Here is a 23,903-nt window from a genome sequence, read left to right on the forward strand (position 1 = left end):
CCTCACAAATATTTATTTCCATTGAAAACATAAGTTATTTTATATTTTGTAAGATACTAATGCTTTGCTGGGAATGATGGATTCAGAGTTTAAATGACATAACTAGTCTCTAATACAAGCATAAATTAAAGTGTGGTTCTGTTTGGAGGTCTTTTAGAAGATAACTAAAACATATGATGGTTAATGTATTTTCCAGCTGATTAGTTGACATGATTCTAAGCATAAATAAATTTGATTTTGCAAAGTAAAAGTTGCAATTTAGACTAATTTATGTCATAGCACAAGATTATGTTTACTAATCCAGCACCCCACATTATCTTTATAATTTTTGCTAATATAAAAGACAACTATAGCATGTGCTTTCCTTCTCCAAGAAACTTGGTACTTTTTCTTGGCGTTATTTCTGTAGTTCCTCTACACACATACACACACACACACAAATGTTTTCCATATGTTTTTTTATAGCTACTGTCTGGGTCAGCTTCCAGAAAAGATAAAATTGGACTTCAATGTCTCTACTTAATGAGATTTTAAACTCTATTTTCATTTTTAAAAGAAGAGACATAGGCTCACGGGTACAAAACTAACATTTGATAAGGGCAGAATAAATGTCTTATTGTTGTTACTTCACCGATTATTTAGGTGAATGAATTTTTTGAATTCTAGTATTACAAACCAGTAAACAGATTGCACACGTGCTTTATTTTTACCTTGCAGCAGACATAACAATAATTACATGTAATACATAAATGCTAATTCCAGGCTTTGCTTTAAGTGTGTGTGTATGTGTATATATATATATAAGATCATACCTCTTATTGCAATAGCATTTGTTTTTTGATAGTATAAAAATTTGAATATTTTCTTTAAATTCTAGTTCATTGCTAAAAAAAAACTTCATATTATTATATATACCATTTACTCTGTTTCAGAAATAGCCATATTGTCATGACTGTATGCTTCGATCAATTTTAAGGCATCAAGGTCTTGGAAAGTTCTAGTATTGCTGATATTATAATTTAAGAAAATCGTCACATTTTTTAATCACAGATGCTCAATAATGTGTCATTCTGTTTTCTTAGGAACTTCCTGCACCATTACTTGATGATAATTGTAAAAAAGATTTTGATGAAGATGTATGTAATGATAAAACACCAGACTCTAACATTAAGATGAAAATAGCTTGGCGTTACCAGTTATTACCCAAGATGGAGGCAAGTCAGCATACAAACTATTTCTAAAATTTGCAAATGTATTTGTTTTCATTTTATAGAATCTTTTGTGGTATACCTGTTATTCTTTAAATGCACTACAATGTATTTTTTCTTATTTAAATAACTAGATATTTTATTTGTAGAGTATTTTATCAAGATGACATTTCTTAAAAAATTAAATTATGGCAAATTTTTTTTACCAAAATAGACTTCATTTCTTCCATAATTTCCATATAGAATCTTTTATTCTAGGGTGATAAGCCAGAGTAAGTGAACTCATTAAGCTATTCCTTTTTTGTTTGTTTGGTTTTGTTAAAGATTTTATTTATTTATTTGACAGAGATAGAGACAGCCAGCGAGAGGGAACACAAGCAGGGGGAGTGGGAGAGGAAGAAGCAGGCTCATAGCGGAGGAGCCTGATGTGGGGCTCGATCCCATAACGCCGGGATCACGCCCTGAGCCGAAGGCAGACGCTTAACCACTGTGCCACCCAGGGGCCCCCATTAAGCTATTTCTATCCAGCTTCGTTACCTGTAAATAATCAGCATAAAGTGGCAGTTCTTTGGAATTACAGTTTTTATTCCTATACGTTTTCTATCATTATATTTTCAAACTCAGCCATTTGATAACCTCATCTGTCCAGGATAGACTAAGAGACAGGAAATGAAGGGAAAATATCAGTAAATCTGCCCACTAAAGGTTATGAACTCTGCTCCTGGTGAAGGCCCTGTTCATTTATTAGCTCCTTTATTTGATTGTTTACTTATTCATTTTTCAGAACACTTTAATGTCTACCAGAGAGAAATTCTAATCTGAATAAGACCCAATACCCATAGCCTACCCTTCTGTCTTCTACACTGACATCACTATTACCTTCCCAAGGACAGATACGTTTGTAACACTCCTTAACTATAAATGCCTAATTTGGTAGATTGTTTCCACTGCCTCCTTCTAAATGCATGGCAGACTGTCAATCATAGAACCCTTCTGCCAAGCCTAGACAACACCTTAGAATTCTCTGCAATATTCTGTGTGGTCACTACCAGTTAATATGTAAGAGTTAATAAGTGAGATGAAACCTGTTTGCCATTATAAGCCTGAAATATGAAATACAAACTTCTTGAGATTGTATATAAGATCTATACAACATAATCCAAGCCTACCTTTTAGTTTCCTCCTGTGTGTATATAAAACACCATATCCACCCAGCCTAATGGAGTTGCTCCTTGTAAATTGCTTACATTTCTGCTGGTAATGCTTTTCACTTTCTTATTCACCAACTCAGCCTTCTCCATGTGCAAATATTACTACTCTGACAGTTTTGCATACATAATTATCTAGTTTTTTATTTTTGTGTCCATAGCACTTCATGTATTTTAAAGTACTTCTAACGTTATTTTGTGGGTAATTGTTGGTATAACTCTTTTCTCCATCAGACAGAATTCTCTATGAAGGTAGAGAGCCTGTTTTATTTTCTCTCATATCTCCAGCATCTATATTAATTCTCAATAAATATTTGGTGTGCGATAAATGTATTTATACATTTATACAGCCAGCAAATATTGAGTAAGTTTCACCTGTGTGTTAAGTATAAAATATCGTATAATAGGTACATATTAAGCAGTGATAAATTGTTCTAATTTAGATGGGAAAGCTATTTGAATAATAAGATCTTTAAGCATGATTTAAATGACTGTGAAGAGGGGCGCCTGGGTGGCAAAGCGGTTAGGCGTCTGCCTTCGGCTCAGGGCGTGATCCCGGCGTTCTGGGATCGAGCCCCACATCGGGCTCCTCTGCTATGAGCCTGCTTCTTCCTCTCCCACTCCCCCTGCTTGTGTTCCCTCTCTCACTGGCTGTCTCTATCTCTGTCGAATAAATAAATAAAATCTTTAAAAAAAATAAAAATAAAAATAAATAAATAAATGACTGTGAAGAAACTACAAACTGAAGCAAGGATATTTGCAACTGATAGAATAAGGAATAAATTTTCCTTTTATACAAAGAACTTCTAAAATGAATAAGGAATAGTCTACCAACCCAATTTTTTTAAATGGGCAGAAATATGTAAAGGAAATTTAGGTGGCCCTTAAACATACAAACGCAGATGCCCAGTTTCAGTGACAATAAGAGAAATGCAAATTAAAATTGCACTGACCAGGGGCGCCTGGGTGGCTCAGTCAGTTAAGCATCTGTCTTCAGCTCAGGTTGTGGTCCCAGGGTCCTGGGATCGAGCCCCACATTGGGATCCCCACTGAGCAGGGAGTTTCTCCCTCTGCTGCTCCCCCTGCTTGTGTGCTCTCTCTCTCTCTCTCTCTCTCTCTCTGTCAAATAAATAAAATCTTAAAAAAAACAAACAGGGGCGCTTGGGTGGTGCAGTCTTTAAGCATCTGCCTTCAGCTCAGGGCGTGATCCCAGCGTTCTGGGATCGAGCCCCACATTAGGCTCCTGTGTTAGGAGCCTGCTTCTTCCTCTCCCACTCCCCCTGCTTGTGTTCCCTCTCTCGCTGGCTGTCTCTGTCAAATAAATAAAACAAAATCTTTAAAAACAAACAAACAAACAAAAAAACTGCACTGACCTGCCAGTTTTCTCCTAACAGGTTGTCAATAACCTAAAATGTTTGGTGACACACTAAATTAGCAAGGGTGTGGGGGAAATAGTACTTTCATACTTTGCTGGCGGAAATGTAAATAGGTACAATTTCTGTGGAGGGTGTTTTGGTAGTATCCTTCAGAATTACAAAAAACACATACCCTTTGATCCTTTTGGGGATTTACCTTATGAATATATTTACTCATATGTAAAATGAATACATGATCTATTTATGTAGCATATTTTTAATAGCAAAAGGTTGGGAATAAACTAAATGTCCATCAGTAAGCACTTGGTTAAGTAAATTACAGTATTTGTATACAGTAGAAGGCCATACATGTGTATTAAAAAATAGAGGGAAGCTCTGTGTAGTCAGTTGTTGCAGTCATAGCGTAGCTGGGATGTGATTAAGAACTGGGTATAAGAGGCTGGAGTAGATGGAGTTACTCTGCTTAGGAAAATGTGAGTAGAGTGAGAGAGATTAAAACAGACAAGGGCTGTAGGACTAGCACTTGAGAACCCTAATGGCAAAGACCTTCATTCATGTCTTTGAGCTGGCAGTTTCATTTAAATTCCTGAGCTTAATGGTGACTCTTTTGTAAAGAGTGACTGTATTCTAATTTTTCTCCTGGTATGTTCTGAAAGGGTCAATAATGAACAAAAGCTCTCAGTTAAATTTAGCTTTCTTGTAGAGCCAATATGCTAGTCCAGTTGTTGGTTATATAAATCACGTGCATCTTGCATTTGCTTTATTTTCACTCTGATCTCAGCTATGTTTTAGTTTTTTCATTGGTCACTAACATTCTTCAGGTGAAATCGTCAGAGAAGATGCAAATAACTGAAACTTTAAGCCTTTTATTTTTTACTGCTTGTTACAAAATCTGTTTAAAGTGGGGGCAAAAGTTCTTTGTTTCTTACATTGTTTCTTTATATATTATAATTACAAGTGCTGTTCCTGACCCTTTTACATATAAGTAAGTAGTCCTTATTCCACTCTTCTTTTTAGAGTGTGGTGTGCCTGCAGTTGTTTTGATTTTATCTATGGAAGTAAGCTTCTCCTCAGTGGTCACATATTAACACATAAACCCAGTGATCAGTTTTCAAAGTTTATAGTTTGTTTTAAAAATTGTGATCTTCTTACAGTGATCTTTCCCAGATGGCTTACTCTCCCATTTTCTTGAGTTCTCCACTAAAATAGCACTTAATCAGGAATGTATTCTTTTCTCACTTTCTATAAAGAAATAAAACCTCTCTCTCTCTCTCTCTCATCTCCTTTCACTGTCTTATTTTTCTTCAGGGCACTTATCATCACCTACCAGATAATATCATCTGTCTCCTCCTACTGGGCTGCAAGCTCAATGAAAGAAAGGGACTTTGAATATCTTGTTTTACTGGCATACAATGGGTGCTCAATAGTTATTTGTTAAATTTGCAAGTGAATGAATTATATAGTATGTGAATTAAATGCAAAACTGAGTTAAGTTGCATTAATTAATACAAATAAAATAATAGCTTATTTTTAATTTACTGTCAATGGTCAAACTTAAGTTTATTAGTATTTATAAGTGAGCTCTGTCAAGTTTACAAAGTAGAATCTTCTGACTTCTTTCCTTTTCTTTGAAATATCACCAGCATGTATATTTGCCTGTCACGGAAATTTTATATATGAGGATTTGCCAAGACTGATAAGACTTCAGCTATCATCTACTTTATAGATCCCTTTACTTTGCCATATTAGTTTTAAAACAACAACAAAACCCTGGGTTTTCTGTGTTCTACCTGGAACATAATATAGTTAAAACTTTTATGAGTAAAGATTAAACAAGTAGTCCAAAACTAGCAATGTCATTTATCAGAGATACCTTTTAATGTAACTTGCCACCAGTTTCGAAGAGTGTAGTCACATTTCCACTTGGGGAATGCAAAAAAGGATAAGAATATGCATACCTAAGTCAGTAACAGTGGCTCAGTAGAGAATAAAGCAGGGCTGCCTGCAGTTGGAGGGGTGTGTAGTTTTAAAAAGGCCCCCTCCCTTGGCCTGTGATTCTGATTCTCTGTTAGGTGGGTCTGCTCTTTTTTTTCCTCATCCAATCATCAAATCCTATTCCCTCCTCACCCCAAGAATTGGTAGCTTACAGCATATTCTGAGACCTGATTCCTTCAGTACTGTATCATTCTATTACCCAAGCCTACAATGGCTCCAGCACTTCACAGTAATGTATTAGATCTTTATTATATTAAATCTTCATTACACTTTGGCTCTCTGTCTTAGTGGTTCAGCCACAAGAGTCCTTCTGATTGATGTGTGCATATTGCAGGTGACAATGAATATCCTTTTTTGAATGAGGTAATGTAATTACAAAGGGTAGTGATAGATCTTCTGATTCTCTAGGGAATCGTGATACAATAATAATAATTAATATCATTTATGTAGTGCTTTACAATTACAAAATATTCATTGCCAGTATTGCATTAGATTCTCACAACAGCCTAACCAAATAGTTTTTATTGGTGGTTAAACTGAGGCTCAAAGTGGTTAGTTAACCATTTGGGTTCTTGCTTTCTGTTATGCCATGCTGAGGAACAAAAAATGGCAACAATAATAAGAAAATGTCTTGTTTAGACTGTTTATTTGTGGTGTGGCTTTTGTCTGAGAGTTTTGTTTCTTTCTAACATACTGGAGGTGAGGGATGGTATTGTTTTATTGTTCTGTGCTCCTTCTGGTCCCCCATCAGACTTAATTTTTCCTTATCATAGTAAATTTTTACTGAACCATTCCCTCATTTTCTGTTCCACAGTTGACAAAGGTAAAGGTTAATCTGTGACTGTGAAACAGAAGTTTTCATAATGTAAAACTAAAGCAACATGTTCTTATCAAACTGAGTAAAACTGACTAGTTATTGATGACATTTTGATTTTTCTAATGTATCTTTACGTGGAGTTGACATTTTTTCATAGAGTATTATCCAGACTTAAAGCATTTAGTTATCTTTTTTCAGAGGAAATAGTTGAAGTCTTTGTTTTATAATTCTAAGCCTCAAAAGATTTCACAGTATTTTTTAAAATCTGATTATATTTCAATGTTTTGGGTAGAAAAAAAAACTTACAAAATTGTTTTCCCTGTAAGGGTATATTTATTTTTCCATTTTCATTTTTATTGAAGGATTAAAGCTTTTCATCATTAATAAAATTTGTAATGTCTACCTTGTGAATATTTTAGTTGCCATATTTAATCTTAATTTCTAAAAAAATTAGTAAGTTAATTGTAATAAGAAAAGCTTCCAAATTCAGTCTTACATTTTAATGAATTATTTGTGTTCTATATGTAAACTGTCACAGCATGAAATCAATTTTCTGCCTTGATTCATCCCAAATCTGAGATTTCTATCACATTAATATTATAATTAGAAACATTAATAGAGACGGCAACTTAAAAAGCATACTTTGCTTCTTGGCAATTTAGCATATTTCTCTGAGTACCCAAGACTTCAAGAACCTTCAGTGCACTAATAAATTTATTAACTCAAACTCAAAAGAAGCGAAAAGTCTCTCTTTCTTTCTCTCTCCCCATGGCCAGTCTGCTAAAATAGATTATTCATGCTTATTTGATTCAGGTAGGCTTTTGCAAGCTTCCCTACTAGGCCTGGGAATGTGGTACATTGAGGCCTTTTCAGAGGCTTCTGACATAGACCAAGCTTTTATTGCATGGTGTTTTATTATTACCAAATCCTAGTCTCCACCCAGTTTGTAGGCACTCTGCTTATTCTTTTGAATCAGGAAAGGTTATCACCTACCTTAATCCATGGAGCAGCGTGGATTAAGGACACCAGTGTGCCCCAGGATTCTCAAAGAGGATCCTGGAAACTTCTTGTTTCTTCTTTTTTGCTTGTCTTTACTAAATTCTATTGGGCCTTAGGAGGATTTGCATCTGAAATGGGCAACCTGGTGTTTTTCTCAATGAAGACATCAGATCAAAGTTCAGTTAGTCAAGGCCTTTCTAAAACATTAAGGGGGCTTGGACTTACACAATAAAAAGATGAGCTCTAGCAGAGATTGCAGTAAAAACATTCTGAACTATAATCCGGATAAAGAATAGATTATAGGCCAAAGAACAGACCTTGTTTAAATTGCTTTATACTAATAACTTTACATTTAAAAACTTTACCCTATTTTTAAGAAACATACTTTAATGTCTCATAATTTATTTGTTAATACTGTCATGGTAAATAGATAAATCATGTTTTAGGAACCATACTTGTGTATATATTGTATTGAAAACATTAGGTTGAGCCAATTGATAGGTCTCTTTCGTTAATGAAAATAAACAGTGTCTTATGGAGGGGTGAACAGTCATTTTACTTAGAAGATAAATGCCAAACCCACAGACTCTGAATCTGAGCATAATGTTTCTATTAGACTTAATTTTTTTAATTCTATGTTACTGTATAATTTGATATTGGTAGGCATCCAATTTAAGAATATTAATCCTTTAAGTCTTAATATGCAAATATCTAGCGTCAAAGAAATGTCTGTTTATCTAAATTACAAAGTTGTCACTTAGTAAAATAAATTAAGAACTTACTGCGTATAGTTCTTCAGTTTCTGTAGATTATCTGCAGATTATCTGTTTTGTTGAATGTTCTGAAATTTGTCTGTTTCGTAGTATTCAGGATAGTGGAAATTTTGTAAATTTAGATTAGAAACTATTGCCAGGTGGAATCTGTTAGCAGTTCAACTTTGGACAGAGGTGTATATATATTATTTCTAATGTGTTGAATGAGCACAGAGTCCATTCAAAGCAATATAATGAGAATGTCCTATTACTAGGCATTTACTATCCTGTGTAAGTAAATTCAACATCAATAGTTACTAGAGTTTCTTATAAGAAAGATAATTTGTTGGAGAAATTGATAATAGCACAAAAGAGGTATCAATGAACTAATGATTATGTCAGGTTTCTGATTTACTAATGTGCTTTGTATACATTCTCCCAATTTAGCACATGTCTTGTTCCCAACAGGAGTACCCCAGTACATTTTATACTATAAGTTTAATTTTAAATTTGTAAGAAATTTTGAATATATATACACACTATCTTGTGAGAATTTAATTTTTAAATTATGCTCAGTTTAATATATTTAAATATCTAGTTTCTTTTGGACCCTTCACCAATGATTTCATTGGCTTAAGTTTTCATTAGTTCTTATCAATTCCGTATTTAATTTGTCATTTAAACCTGGAACCTTTAAAAAATAATTAAGACATGTATATTAATTTTTTTTAACTTAGGAAGGTGTACAGTAAGAAAAGCAAAGAGGTGTTCAAATTCTTATCAAATTTAGGGATTCACCAGCAGCCAAGAAACATGTGAGAGGAAAAGGTTGATTTCTAAGTTATCATTTAAAATAATAAAAGTTGTATGCTTCTTAGAAATGTAATAAGTCTGTGTATATAAGCTCTTCTTATCAGCATTAAAATGCACAAACATATCAGTATTTTGCTGAATGTCGTTCAAATACACTGTAGTTTAAAAAAAAAAACAACAGTAATTTTTTAACAACCAATATGGCTTTTCTTAACAGTCTGGACCAGTATCTTCTTCAAGATTTGGTCACTATTATGATGCATCAAAAAGGATGCCACAAGAACTAATTGAGGCTTCAAAATGGCATGGATTTTTTTTTCCAGAAAAATTATCTTCAACTCTTAATATAGAATCATGGTAAGTTAATGACCCAATTCTGATTTCACAGGTTAACAGAACGCATTTTTACCACATTCTTTGAAGTAATGCATAACCAAAGGTACATATTCTAATAATGTTTTCTATATAATGTGTAACCTTAATTATGCATATGTTTCATATTATTTCCTTATATGTGGTTTTCTTTTTCTGGTTCTGTAACTGTTGGTTGTGCTGTTTTTCTTAATTTGCAGTTTGAAAGTCTGGATACCAAAAATATAATGCCCACTGTTTTTATTTTCAAGAAAATGTGGAATAGTTTTTAAAGGAGGGTCTTTTAGCCCTAAATGCAGATAGATATCTAAATACTACTTATTGATAATAATAGCAGTGAAAATGGTATGAAGTACTGCTGTTTTTCAGTAAGTGTTCTTTCAGAAAGTAAACAGAAAGTGTAAGTTTCCAATATTTTATTTATTAAGGCTTTCTATTTCTAGTTATTCTGTAAATACAGCAGTCTGTGTTTTTTTAGGTTGCCTTAAAAGAATTTAGGGATTTTTTGAGTTTTACAATGAAGAGTTTTAAATATTAAACCAACACAACATGTTTGTAGTGCTACTAACTTTATTAAGGCAAAACTCTGAAAATTACAGTACTTGACATTGAATAATTTATAAAGTGTTAAGAATATGTAATTTCAATTCTTACTGCAGTTGAATCAAGGAAAGTAATCCAAGGAATAGGTTGTTGCCTCTCTTTTCTTTCATGTTGTAAAACCAGTTATTTTCAAAGTGAGATGAGTTATTACATGGAGATTTAATAGACAGGACGTTGTGAACTGAAATGACTTACAAATCCAGAGTCTCTTTTCAGGAATATTACTTGAGAATTTAGTGACGACTATCCTATTTACTTTTATTAAATCTCTTTCAAAAAATAAAAAATCTTCACTTCATTATGGTTTCTCTGTTCTATGGCTTGAGACTTACCAAGGTGGTGCTTTGATGTTGTTTTCATGTTAATAGCAACCGTTAATGAATGACTGCTGTGTGTGTCGGTCACTCCACTATGTATTACATTTGTTACCTAGTACAATCCGTGTACGAACCTTATCAAAGTATGTATTCCCTTTTTCCAGAAGAAGATACTGAAATTCACAGAAGTTATTTATTTGAGGCTCAATTATTAAGTGATAGAACCAGGACTGACCTAAATCAGATCCCTCCCTTTTTGCTTTACTGCTTCAAGAGACATTGCTGTCCTTTGCCTTTACCTTCCTATGTTATGAAGGAAAAAGCACTGATAAAGAAATAAAAAAAGAAATCTGAGTTCTGACTGAGTCCATCCTACTGTTAACATTGGGAAATTCCCTTAAATTCAGTAAAAATAAATATCCTTCTTTGAAAAATTGGAGTAGGGGGTTACCGTTTGTCCTACCTACACCACTAATATTTTGTTAAGTTTGAATGGTTTATATTGATTATACTATAATCAATATATCAATACTATTAATTTTTACCATTCACTAAACCAGACATACATACACTTTTATGGCTTGGGAAATAACTTCTTGATTTCTCAAGTAGTAAATGGTGGAACCTAACTTCAAAGTCAGTTCTTTCTGACTCAGAATTCTTTGTTAGCTATAATGCTATATTGCCTCCATTCATGGAGTACTTAAGGAAATTTAAAAAATGTAAAATGTCCATTAAGTATGATTAAAGTAAACAAAAAAATATGGTGTTACTTTTGTAATTAATAAAATATTTTAAGAATAAAACTTTTTTTAAAGCCCCAAAGTATAAGGTTTTTTGTTCATTCATTCAGCAACTGAAAGAAAGAAGGAATTAACATTTGTTGAATATCTGTTCCGTGTCAGGTGCTGTTCCAGGCATTTGACCATGTGATATCTCATCTAATACTCCCACAACCCTCCAAAAGAAGTGATATTATCCCCATTTTTTAGGAGCTTGATGTCAGAGATGTTAAGTAGCTTTCCCATTCTTTCAGGCTGTTAGTGACTAAGTCTCTGACCCAAACCCAAGTCTTCAAAACCTCCTCTTTTTATTCTATGCCAGGATGCCTCCATTTGCTGCTGTAGTAAATGTACAGCACATGAAGCCAGGTGCCAGGGCAAACTACACCTTGATCAGCCGTGGAAATAGTCCTGTAGTCTTTAAAATGTGTTTTTTTTACAGTGTTTTTTGAGAACTAGCGGTTTTGCACAGAATAGGAAAATTTATAGATTTTAATTATCAAGGCAATATTTCATTGCATAGCAGTTAACTGATAATTCATTTATTTCATATAAAACTTAAATGCTTAATTAAATGTAATTAAACTTTAAACATGTAATTAAATTAATTTTGAAAATGAGTACTTCCCATGTGAGATTTAATTTATGAAAAGCATGTGCTCATTTCACTAAAATGAACTTTACTGGTTCATTTATAAAACAATAAAGCTAAGCTTTACAGTTGTCTGTACTTTTCCTGTAATTAAGACTAGAGGATATAGCTGTGTCCTACTATCATATGTGAGGATATAATATATAATTTCATATATTCTAAAGGCACTGTTGAAACAAAGTTTTTTTATGGTAAGAAAAACTGAAGGTCATTTAAAATTTGCATTAACTAATTTAAAATTATTGGCAGGTTTGCCTATAGAAAATGTTCGTACATATAATTTAAAGTTTCAGATTAAAGCCTGGCTATAAAAACCTGAGAAGTATCGCTCTAATATTACCAGATGGTTTTGTTTTAATAAAATTTCATTGTCATAAATCAGATAATCTGAGTCACAGAACAGTGATAGGAAAAATGATTTTGAGAATAATTCTGAATCCAAGACTTTTTTTGTTTGGTATTATTTTGAATTAAGCTTTGCTAACAGGTATGCAAGGACAGTTCTGTTTTCCTTAGGAAGACAATGCCGATCTTCAGGGTAGGGATAGTATCTTAAGCTTTTTTATTTATTAACAAATCTACTAACATACTGTTTAACCTACTGTTACAAACTGAATGTTTATGGTTCTGCCTGCCGCTTCCCCCTGCCCCAGATTTATATGTTGAAGCCCAGTGTGATGATATTTGGAAATGAGGCCTTTGGGAGGTAATTAGAGTTGGATGAGGTCATGAGGGTGGGACCTTGGTTTGATAGGATTGATGTTCTTAAAAAGAGGGAAAGATATCTAGCTCCTTTTCTTTCCTTGAACACCTATACATGAAAGGCTATGTGAGCCACCCAGCAACAAAGTGGCCATCTGTAACCCAACAGGAGAGTTCTCACCAGATACCAAACCTGCTAGCACCTTTCTCTTAGACATCTAGTCCCCTGAACGTCAACAAAATTAATTCCTGTTGTTTTAGCCAGTCTGTGGTGTTTTGTTATAGGAGCCCAAGCCAACTGATATACCCACTATATTATAAAATGTTACTTTTTTTTTAATAGAACAGATCTTGAATATTGAGTTTACATACAGTTGGTAGTAAATAGAATGAATTTGTTTTGATATGTTTCTTTGAAATTCAAGATTTTATTTTTACATGAATATCCTAAAAATGGTTAGTAGTTTCTTATAGTAACTAAAAGTTTTGTATTAATTACATTGAATTAACTGAATTCTGGAAGAATCAGTTATCTTTTTAGGAGAATTTCTAGGAGAAAATCAACAGAAAAAGGATAAGGATTTTACTTAAGATTTTAGAAGTCATTCCTTTTTCTTATTTTGCCAAGTCTGTTTACCACTTAAATGGAACATCTGTATAAGCCTTCTGTAATATTTTCCTAGACAAATTATAGTTATGACCCTCCAGACATTCCTACTTACTTTGTTCATACTCTGTCAGAACATTTAGCACATTACACTATAATTATTTGTCTTGTCTACATTTTTATCTTCCCTCTCAAGCAGTGGAAATCCTTGAGGAAAGGGGTTTATGCTATCTTCATCTCTTTATTCATGAATCTAGGACACAGGTGTTGAGTTGACAGTTGATGAACTAATGAATCAATGCACAAAGTGTGGTGATAACTCAGATCAACTGTAGTCTTGTTTGTAGTTCAAAGATTTAGTGGAATAAAACTAATAACTGAAACATAGCCATGTAAGAGTAAATTTTATTTCAAAAATATAGATGTCTTACATTGAGAAGCAGAGAGCCATAGTGTATTTAGAAGTTACAAGTAGAAACTCATGAGAAAGGAATTTTGCAAGAGAACTTCTAGATAAGACTCCAGGTTCAGAACAGGAGTATGCTAAACTACTTTATTAAGAGGATTAAAAGTGAATGATATATTAATACAAATCTTGGAGCTGAGTCCAAGGCAAGATGGGAATGTGAGGAGGGATTTTACCCATTGGCCTATCTGCTAGTGATATGATTAAAGTAAAAAGAAAATATCTAAAAATCTTGAGAGAGAACTATTAATCCTAAACCTCATTTTAACCAATGAAATTACTTGCTTGCGTGTTTGCCTTTCTTCTTTTTCTGTCCTCCAAGGGGGCCTTTGGGTATGCAGAAATTAGTTGCTCACCCTGGCAAGCTATCTTCATTGGTATACATTTGTTTTATTATTTCCTGCCTAATTCCTACATTCCTAGCCCAGTCATTGTCCCCTCGGCATACTCTCTCTTATTAATGCAACACTGTAATTAATCATTCCAAATTTTATTCTTCCTTCAATAAAGTCATCTTAGACCTTTGACTCCTCTCTCTCACTCCCTACATCCAGCCTATCAACGACTCCTAAAATTTTTATTTTTTTAAGTTTTTATTTAAATTTCAGTTAGTTAACATACAGTGTAATATCAGTTTCAGGCATATAATATGGTGATTGAACATGACCGTATAATACCCAGTGCTCATCACAGCAATTACACTCCTTCATCCCTATGACATATCCCCCCACCCACCTCCCCTCTGGTAATTAAAAGTCTGTTTCTTGGTTTGCCGCTCTCTCTCTTTTGCTCCCTTTGGTCATTTGTTTTGTTTATTAAATTGCACATATGTGTGAATCATGGTATTTATCTTTCTCTGACTTATTTTGCTTAGAATAATATTCTCTAGCTCCATCCATGTTGGTACAAATGGCAAGATTTTATTCCTTTTTGTTTCTGAATACTGTTCCATCGTATGTTGTATGTGTGTGTGTATTCCATTAATTTATTCGATGAATATATATGTATATACCATATCTTCTTTATCCATTCATCAGTTGATGGATACTTGGGCTGTTTCCATAATTTGGCTATTGTAGATAATGCTGTTATAAACATCAGTATGCATGTATACCTTTGATTAATATTTTTATATTTGGGGGTAAATACCTAGTAGTGCAACTGCTGGATCATAGGGTAGTTCTATTTTTAACTTTTTGAGGAACCTCCGTACTGTGTTCTAGAGTGGCAGTACCAGTTTGCATTCCCACCAACAGTGTAAGAGGGTTCCCCTTTCTCCCCATCCTTGCCAACACCTGTTGTTTCTTGTGTTGTTGATTTTAGCCATTCTGACAGATGTAAGGTAATCTCTCATTGTAGTTTTGATTTGTATTTCTCTGATGATTAGTTATGTTGAGCATCTTTTCATGTGTCTGTTGGCCGTCTGGATGTCTTCTTTAGAGGTGTGTGTTCATGTCCTCTGCCCATTTCTTAATTAGATTATTTGGGTTTGGACTGTTGAGTTTTAGAAGTTCTTTATAGATTTTGAATACTAACCCTTTATCAGATATGTCATTTGCAAATATATTCTCCCATTCCGTAGGTTGGCTTTTAGTTTTCTTGATTGTTTCCTTCACTGTGCAGAAGCTTTTTATTTTGATGAAGTCCCAATAGTTTATTTTTGCTTTTGATTCCCTTACCTCAGGAGACATATCTAGTGAGAAGTTGCTATGGCCAGCGTCAAAGAAGTTACTGCCTGTGTAAGCATGTATGGTTTCAGGTCTCACAGTTAGGTCTTTCATCTATTTTGAATTTTTTTGTGTTTGTGTAAGAAAGTGGCCCAGTTCATTGTTTTGCATATGTTGCTGTCTAATTTTCCCAACATCATTTGTTGAAGAGATGGTCTTCTTCCCATTGCTTATTCTTTCCTGCTTTGTCAAAGATTAATTAACCATGTAATTGTGGGTTTATTTCTGGGTTTTCTATTCTTTTCCATTGACCTGTGTGTCTCTTTTTGTGCCAGTACTCTACTGTTTTGATCACTACAGCTTTGTAATATAACTTGAGTCTGGAATTGTGACACCTCCAGCTTTGCTTTTTGCTTTTTCAAGTCTATTTGGCTATTCTGGGTCCTTCGTGGTTCCATACAAATTTTAGGATTATTTATTCTAGCTCTGTGAAAAATGCTGTTGGTATTTTGATAGGGAGTGCGTTAAATGTATAGATTGCTTTGCGCGGTATTTGTTCTTCCAGTACATGAGAATGGAATGTCTTTCCATTTCTTTGTGTCATCTTCAATTTCTTTCATTAGTGTTTTATAGTTTTCAGAGTACACGTCTTTCATGTCTTTGGTTAGGTTTATTCCTAGGTATCTTATTGTTTTTGGTGGCAGTTGTAAATGGGGTTGATTCCTTAAATTCTCTTTCTGCTGCTTCATTATTTGTGTATAGAAATGCCACAGGGGCGCCTGGGTAGCGCAGTCGTTAAAGCGTCTGCCTTCGGCTCAGGGCGTGATCCCGGCGTTCCGGAATCGAGTCCCACATCGGGCTCCTCCGCTGGGAGCCTGCTTCTTCCTCTCTCACTCGCCTGCTGTGTTCCCTCTCTCGCTGGCTGTCTCTCTGTCACATAAATAAATAAAATCTTTAAAAAAAAAAATGCAACAGATTTCTGTATATTGATTTTGTATCCTGTGACTTTACTGAATTCGTGTATCAGTTCTAGCAATTTTTTAGTGGAGTATTTTGGGTTTTTTGTGCATAGAGTATCACATTCTGCAAATAGTGACAGTTTGACTTCTTTCTTGCCGACTTAGATGCCTTTTATTTTTTTGTGTGTGTTCTGATTACTGTGGCTAGGACTTCCAGTACCATATTAAATAACAATGATGAGAGTGGACGTCCCTGTCTTGTTCCTAATTGTAGAGTTTTTTCCCCATTGAGGATGACAGTAGCTGTGGGTTTTTCATACATGGCCTTTATTATGTTGAGGTGTGCTCCCTTTAAACCTACTTTGCTGAGGGTTTTTAATCATGGATGGATGCTATACTTTGTCAAATGCTTTATCTGGATCTATTGAAATAATTATATGGTTCTTTTCTTTTATTAATGTTGTATATCACTTTGATTGATTTGTGAATATTGAACCACCCTTGCAATCCAGGAATTAATCCCACTTGATCATGGTGAATGATTTTTTAAATATATTGTTGAATTCTGTTTGCTAGTATTTTATTGATAATTTTTGTATCCATGTTCATCAGGGATATTGACCTGTAGCTCTCTTTTTTAGTGGAATCTTTATCTGGTTTTGGTATCAGAATAATGCTGGCCTCATGGGATGAATTTATAAGTTTTCCTCCCTTTTCTTTTTTTTGTAATAGTTTGAGAAAAATAGGTATCAGAGAAAATCTTCAGAAACAATGACAAAACAAGAAATAAAATGGTAAAAAAATACATATCAATAATACTTTGAATATAAATGGACTAATGACTCCAATCAAAAGATATTGGGTGTCATGATGGATGAAAAAACAAGACCCATCTATATGCTGCCTATACCTGCAGATTGAAAGTGAAGGGGTGAAGAAACATTTATCATGCAGATAGATGTCAAAAGAAAGCCATAGTAGTAATACTTACATCAGACTAACTAGAGTTTTAAACAAAGACTGTAAAAAGAGACAAAGAAGGGTGTTATATAATCATAAAGGGGACAATTCAACAAGAAGATATAACAATTGTGAGTATATGTGTGCCCAACATGGGAGCACCCAAATATATAAAACAATTAATAACAAACATAAAGGAACTAATTGATAGTAATACAGTAATAGTAGGGGACTTTAACACCCACTTACATCAATGGACACATCGTCTAAACAGAGAACAAACAAGGAAACAATGGCTTTGAATGATACACTGGACCAGATGGACATAACAGATATAGCCAGAACATTCCATCCTACAGTAGCAGAATACACATTTTTTTCAAGTGTACATGGGACATTCTCCAGAATAGATCACATATTCAGTCACAAATCAGGCCTCAACAAATACAAAAAAGCCTGAAGTGCATCTTTTCTGACCACAATGCTATAAAATTAGAAGTCAACCACGAGAAAAAGATCGGAAAGACCACAAATACATGGAGGTTAAACGATATGCTACTAAACAATGAATGAGTCAACCAAGAAATCAAAGAAGAAATTAAAAAATACATGGAAACAAATGAAAATGAGAATACAACAGTCTAAAACCTTTGGGATGCTGCAAAAGCAGTCCTAAGAGGGAAGTATATAGCAACAGGCCTACCTCAAGAAGCAAGAAAAATGTCAAATAAACAACCTAATCTTACACGTAAAGGAGCTAGAAAAACAACAACAACAACAAATGAACCCTAACACCAGCAGAAGGAAGAAAATAGTAAACATCAGAGCAGAAATAGAGGTGCCTGGGTGGCTCAGTCATTTAAGCATTGGCCTTTGGCTCAGATCGTGATCTCAGGAGTCCTGGGATTGAGCCCATCAGGCTCTGCTCAGTGGGGAGCCTGCTTCTCCCTCTCCCCCTGCCTGCCATTCCCCCTGTTTGTGCTTGTTCTCTCTCTCCCTCTGTCAAATACATAAATAAAATATTTTTTTAAAGATTTTATATATGTATTTGACAGAGAGAGACAGCCAGCGAGAGAGGGAACACAGCAGGGAGGAGTGGGACAGGAAGAAGCAGGCTCCCAACAGAGGAGCCTGACGTGAGGTTCGATCTGGGATCACGCCCTGAGCCGAAGGTAGACGCTTAACGGCTGCGCCACCCAGGCACCCCTAAAATATTTTTTTAAAGAGAGCAGAAATAAATGATACAGAAAGAAAGAAAACATACTCATGAAACCAAGAGTTGGTTATTTGAAAAAATTAATAAAATTGATAAACCCCTAGCCAGACTTATCAAAAAGAAAAGAGAATGGACCCAAATAAATAAAATCACAAATGAGAGGAGAAATAACAACCAGCACCACATAAACACAAACAATTATAAGAGAATATTATGAAAAAGTATATGCCAACAAATCGGACAAACTGGAAGAAATGGATGAATTTCTAGACACATATAAACTACCAAAACTGAAACAGGAAGAAATTGAAAACTTGAACAGACCCATAACCAGCAAAGAAATTGAATCAGAAATCAAACAAGTCCCAACAAACAAAAGTCCAGGACCAGGTGGCTTCACAGGTGAATTCTATCAAACATTTAAAGAAGAGTTATTTTATTTTAATTAACTTAAATGTAAGTAGCTATATGTGACTTGGCTTATCGTGTTAGTACAGTTTTACAGCAAAAGTCAGCTCTTATCACTACTCTGGCTCAAACCCAGATTACTTATCATTATTCTGGCTCAAACCCAGTTACTTCCAATCTCATTCAGAAAAATAAACCCACATTCTAGGGATACCTGGCTCCCTCAGTCAGTAAAACACATGACTCTTGATCTTGGGGTTGTGGGTTTGGGCCCCATGTTGGGTGCAGAAATTACTTAAAAATTAAAATCTTTAAGAAAAATAACTTTTCTATAGCAACATCCAGAATAATAAACCCACATTCTAACAGAGATCCTGTAAGGCCCAGGACCCTTGCCTAATCTGATTGCTAGCTACTGCCCTGATCTCTTTGATCTCATTGAAGTTGGGGAAAGAGTAAAGGGAATATCAAGAGTGCTTTCCAGATTTCAGACAGTAGAATTAAGATGGTGTCATTTACTGATGTTAAAAACATATCCTGCAGTATTTATTGGAACACGTTATCTGACATGAACACCTTCTATGAACCTGAGCACCTTTTATGAGCCTTGCGTAATGCTAAACTCCAGGTTTATTGTAATAAACAAAGCAGCTGTTATCCTTGACCATGTGTAGTGTTTTTAGTCTAGTGAGAAAGCACACAATTTTTTAAAGCCAAATAAATAAGTATGTATGTCATTAAGAGTTGTCATAAGTAATACAAAGAAAAAGAACATTTCCACAAGTTATATTGGGCTAGGGAGATATGCTCTGAGTTGCTTAGGATTGGCTTGTCTGAAGAGGAAGCGTTTGAGCTGAGACCTGGAGATAAGAAGATCATTCTACACAGGGCAGTAGCCAAGAAATATTCTGTAGGGAGCAGCCAGTGTGCTAAGAAAGGAAAGACTTAGTGTGTTCAAGGATCTGGAAGGCCATGTTGGTGAAACAGAATAATAGAAAGAGCTATGAGAACGACAAGTTCAGAGAGATAGGCAGAGATCATATCATTCTTTTAAGAAATTTGTTCGTGAGGAGGCAGAGGAAAAGCAATAAGTGGAAGAGGTTTGGGAAGCAAGAAGTTTTTGCTATTTTGTTCTGTTTTAATGTGAATAAGAAAAATTCAATAGAGAGGGAATGGATGGAGATTGGAAGAGGAAATAGTGGTTTCTAGCTGTATGACATTAGGCAAATTACTAAATAATTTGGCAGAATTACTAAGCCACTCAAGGTCAAGGATTGCCATTAAGATGTAATAACATTTCCGGGGCGCCTGGGTGGCGCAGTCGTTAAGCTTCTGCCTTTGGCTCAGGGCATGATCCCAGCGTTCTGGGATCGAGCCCCACATCAGGCTTCTCTGCTAGGAGCCTGCTTCTTCCTCTCCCACTCCCCCTGCTTGTGTTCCCTCTCTCGCTGGCTGTCTCTGTTGAATAAATAAATAAAATCTTTAAAAAAAAAAAAGATGTAATAACATTTCTTCCACTGGAGGGAAGGAGGGAGAGTAGAAGACAACAGTGTAAATGCAAACAAATAGGTTTGTAAGGTTGGAGGCAGGGTTTTGAGTAGCGTTGAAGTTACGAACTGAGATCTTCTCTTTACTCAGTGACTAAAAGGCAGGGTCATCTGCTGAGGGACAGTTACTTACCTCATAGTAGTCTGGGTTAAAAGTGAAAGGTTTGAAATGGTTGTTTCATGGGCTAGAAGAATATACCTATTAGGGAAATATCAAATATTTATGGTGGTACAGTCTTTAGGTTGTGTTACTTTCTTGCATCTCTGCTAAGATTCCTGGTGCAGGCAGGATTCAAGTTTTGAGAGGTTCAGGCAACAGAAGGAGATTAAGGTATTCAACATAGTAAACAAAATGATGGATCACAAACTAGGGCTAAGAAAAGGAATTGAAGACAAGTGCTGTTGATATATGAGGAGAGAGAGAGAAGGGATAGTGGACTGGTGGTGGACTTACTAGTCTTAATAGTGGGGGTAAACAGAAAAGCAATTACCAAGATCAGAAGTGTTGGATGAGAATAAGATGTTTGAATTAGGACTGTAGACCAGGTACAGTGTCCTCAGCTGATAGAAGAAATTGTCCAGGAGCTTGATAAAGACAGCAACTTAAAAGGGGAATGATTGGGATTGGTTAGATGTAAGAAAACATGAATTTTGTTTGTTTTGTTTTGCCACAAAATGGAGGAGGAAGAGTGGTTTGAAAGTAACATTGGAAAACAAAAGATGCCAATCACTTCTTTCAAATACTGAGGAAAGGAGTCTAAGCTGCAGCTTTATCTATTAAGGCTCGAATGCCCATTACCTTCCAAGGGAAATATCCTTTGGAGGGTGGTGGACACGGTGTCTTTTATTAAGGTCTGTGGCTGATGCTCGTTGCAAAGACTGCAGCATTGGTTGTAGCAGGAGGCTCTGCAGCAGTTTTTTTCTGTATGAGAGACTTGAGATGGATACTGGACTTAGCATCCAAGACGTAAGGAAGTGAAAAAGCAGATTGTAGTAATGGGATACATAGTATAATCCTGTTTACATAAAATTTTGTATAACTGATTCTAAATTCTTTTCTAATACTAATTCAGGAGATATTAATTTAGGTTCCAAAACCTTAATGATATGTGGTCAAGGAAGTTCACAAGACTCAAGCCAAATTTCCTTCTTAGACCATTTAAGAGACTCATAGTATGTGTAGTATTTAAAAAGATGTGAAAGAAATGCCAAAATTAAACAAATATATATATAGTTCTTATAATACTCTTTAGAATGAAAACCATTTTAACAACATGCTTCTTAATATCCCCCATTAGCTTCTCTCCATAAGAGAAGGAAGGGCCGGTACAGAGAAATGTACGAGAGCATGTTCATCATACTGTTGACAGTGTTCACCTCTGGGTAGAAGATTTTGGGTTTTTTCCTATTCTCTGTATGTTTTATGTATTTGAATTTTTAAGATGAACAGACATCATTTTTTTAATTTTTAAAAAATATTTATTTGAGAGAGAGAGAGCATGCATGCATGCACAAGCGGGTGGAGGGAAGAAGGGAGGGAGAGAGACAAGCAGACTCCGCACTGAGCACAAACCCAACACAGGGCTGGATGTCAGGAACATGAGATCATGACCTGAGCCAAAATAAAGAATTGGCAACTTAACCGACTGTGCTACCCAGGCACTCCAAACATCATTTTTATAATGGGGAGGTGGGGAAAGCTTACTCACTTAATCACTTGGGAATAATATAATGAAATCCTTACCTCATATCTCATATCAAACTATATTTAAAGATTAAATATAATAAATGAAATTATAAAAGTATAGGAAGAAAATAAAAGAAAATGCCTTAAACTCTTGGAATGGGAAAATAGCAATCAGTATATCCAGTGAGCAGATCTAAACACCATTCTCCATTTGAAGGAACCAGAACTGTTTGGAGAAATGTTTGATTCACAGGAAAGAAAAAGATACACCTGTACTGTCTTTTTATGTTTAGAAGTGCTTAAAGAATGATGAGGGTGGAGCATGTCAGAAGGATGCAGAAGCCAGCTCAAAGGAGTTCCCACTGGCCAAATAGAAAATTTGAGCATCAGAATAAATAATAACGGTAAATGGATTGTAACCCATTTAATAAAGCAGAAAGGCATGAGTATACATTGATATAAATAAATGAATGAATGAATGAATAAATAAGTTATCAAGGAACAAGATATTAACCACAGAGTACCTTCCCACAAAATATTTATTGACTACTGGGGGAAAGAATAATTTTATGGTGCAGAAGGCTGTCAGACATAACTTTAATCAAGTTAATGTCAACAGTAATGGGCAAATTGAAATCATGTATCATCTGATAATATGCAATGAGAATTCAGCAATGCTTCTGTGGTATTTCTACCAAATATACATAATTTAAATCTAATCATAAAAAAACAATAGACAAACCCAAATTGGGAACATTCTACCAAATAAATGGCCTGTAATCCTCAAAAGTGTCAAGACCATAAAAGTCAAGAAAGTCTAAGAAACTTCTAGGCTTAATAAGACTGAAGAGAGACATGAAAACTGAATGCAACATGTGATTCTGAACTGAGTACTTTGCTCTAAAGAATAATATTGGGACAAGTGGCAAAATTTGAATGGGGTCTGAGGATCAGATGCTAGTATCAATTTCCAAATTATATCAATATTCCAAGTCATGTGGTTATATGATTGTTATGTAGGAGAATGTTTGTAGGAATCATAGCCTAAATTATTAAGAAGTGATAGGTCATCATGTCAGCAACTTATCCTCTAGTGGAACAGGAAAAAAAAAATTCTATGTTAGCAACTTTTCCTTAAGTTTGAAATTGTTTCAAAATTTAAAAAATAAACACATACATGTATATATATGTTAATATCTTTAGTAAATAGAGAGTTTTTTTATTTTATTTTATTTTTAAGTAGGCTCCACGCCCAGCCCAGAACCCAGCACGGGGCTTGAACTCACAGCTGTGAGATCAAGACCTGAGCTGAGATCAAGAGTCAGATGCTTGGGGCGCCTGGGTGGCACAGTGGTTAAGCGTCTGCCTTCGGCTCAGGGCGTGATCCTAGCGTTATGGGATCGAGCCCCGCATCAGGCTCTTCCGCTATGAGCCTGCTTCTTCCTCTCCCACTCCCCCTGCTTGTGTTCCCTCTCTCTCTGACTGTCTCTATGTCAAATAAATAAATAAAAATCTTAAAAAAAAAAAAAAGAGATTAACCAGCTGAGCCACCCAGGTGCCCCAAGAGCATTTTAAAACTAGTAACAAGTTGGGTATTCTGATACGAAATGGACAAAGATAACAATGGGATGTTCTCAAAAGAAGAAACAAAAATAGCTAGTAAGCCTCACTAGTGATCAAAGAAATGCAAACAAAAACCAAAGAGATACCATTTTTCAACTTATCAGGTATTTAAAATGATAATACCTTGTGTTAAAGATGGTGTGAATGTCACTCATGTTAACCGTAGG

General features: G+C 34.9%; 1 protein-coding gene across 3 annotated transcripts in view; it reads left to right on the forward strand.

Annotated features, from left to right (window-relative positions):
- The window catches only part of ELP4 (elongator acetyltransferase complex subunit 4), a 240,061-nt gene that overhangs the window by 54,019 nt on the left and 162,139 nt on the right, over positions 1-23,903 (forward strand). For 2 of the 3 annotated variants that reach the window (XM_045808560.2, XM_087855385.1), the window contains exons 4-5: positions 1,083-1,214; positions 9,386-9,525. In XM_045808560.2, the coding sequence (XP_045664516.2) occupies positions 1,083-1,214; positions 9,386-9,525 (272 nt within the window). The remainder of the gene's footprint in view (positions 1-1,082; positions 1,215-9,385; positions 9,526-23,903) is intronic. The other variant, XM_045808561.2, reaches the window with a different exon arrangement.

The sequence above is a fragment of the Ursus americanus genome, chromosome 24 (assembly GCF_024610735.1).
Source record: "Ursus americanus isolate L20-20 chromosome 24, mUrsAme1.1.p, whole genome shotgun sequence".
NCBI lineage: Eukaryota > Metazoa > Chordata > Mammalia > Carnivora > Ursidae > Ursus > Ursus americanus.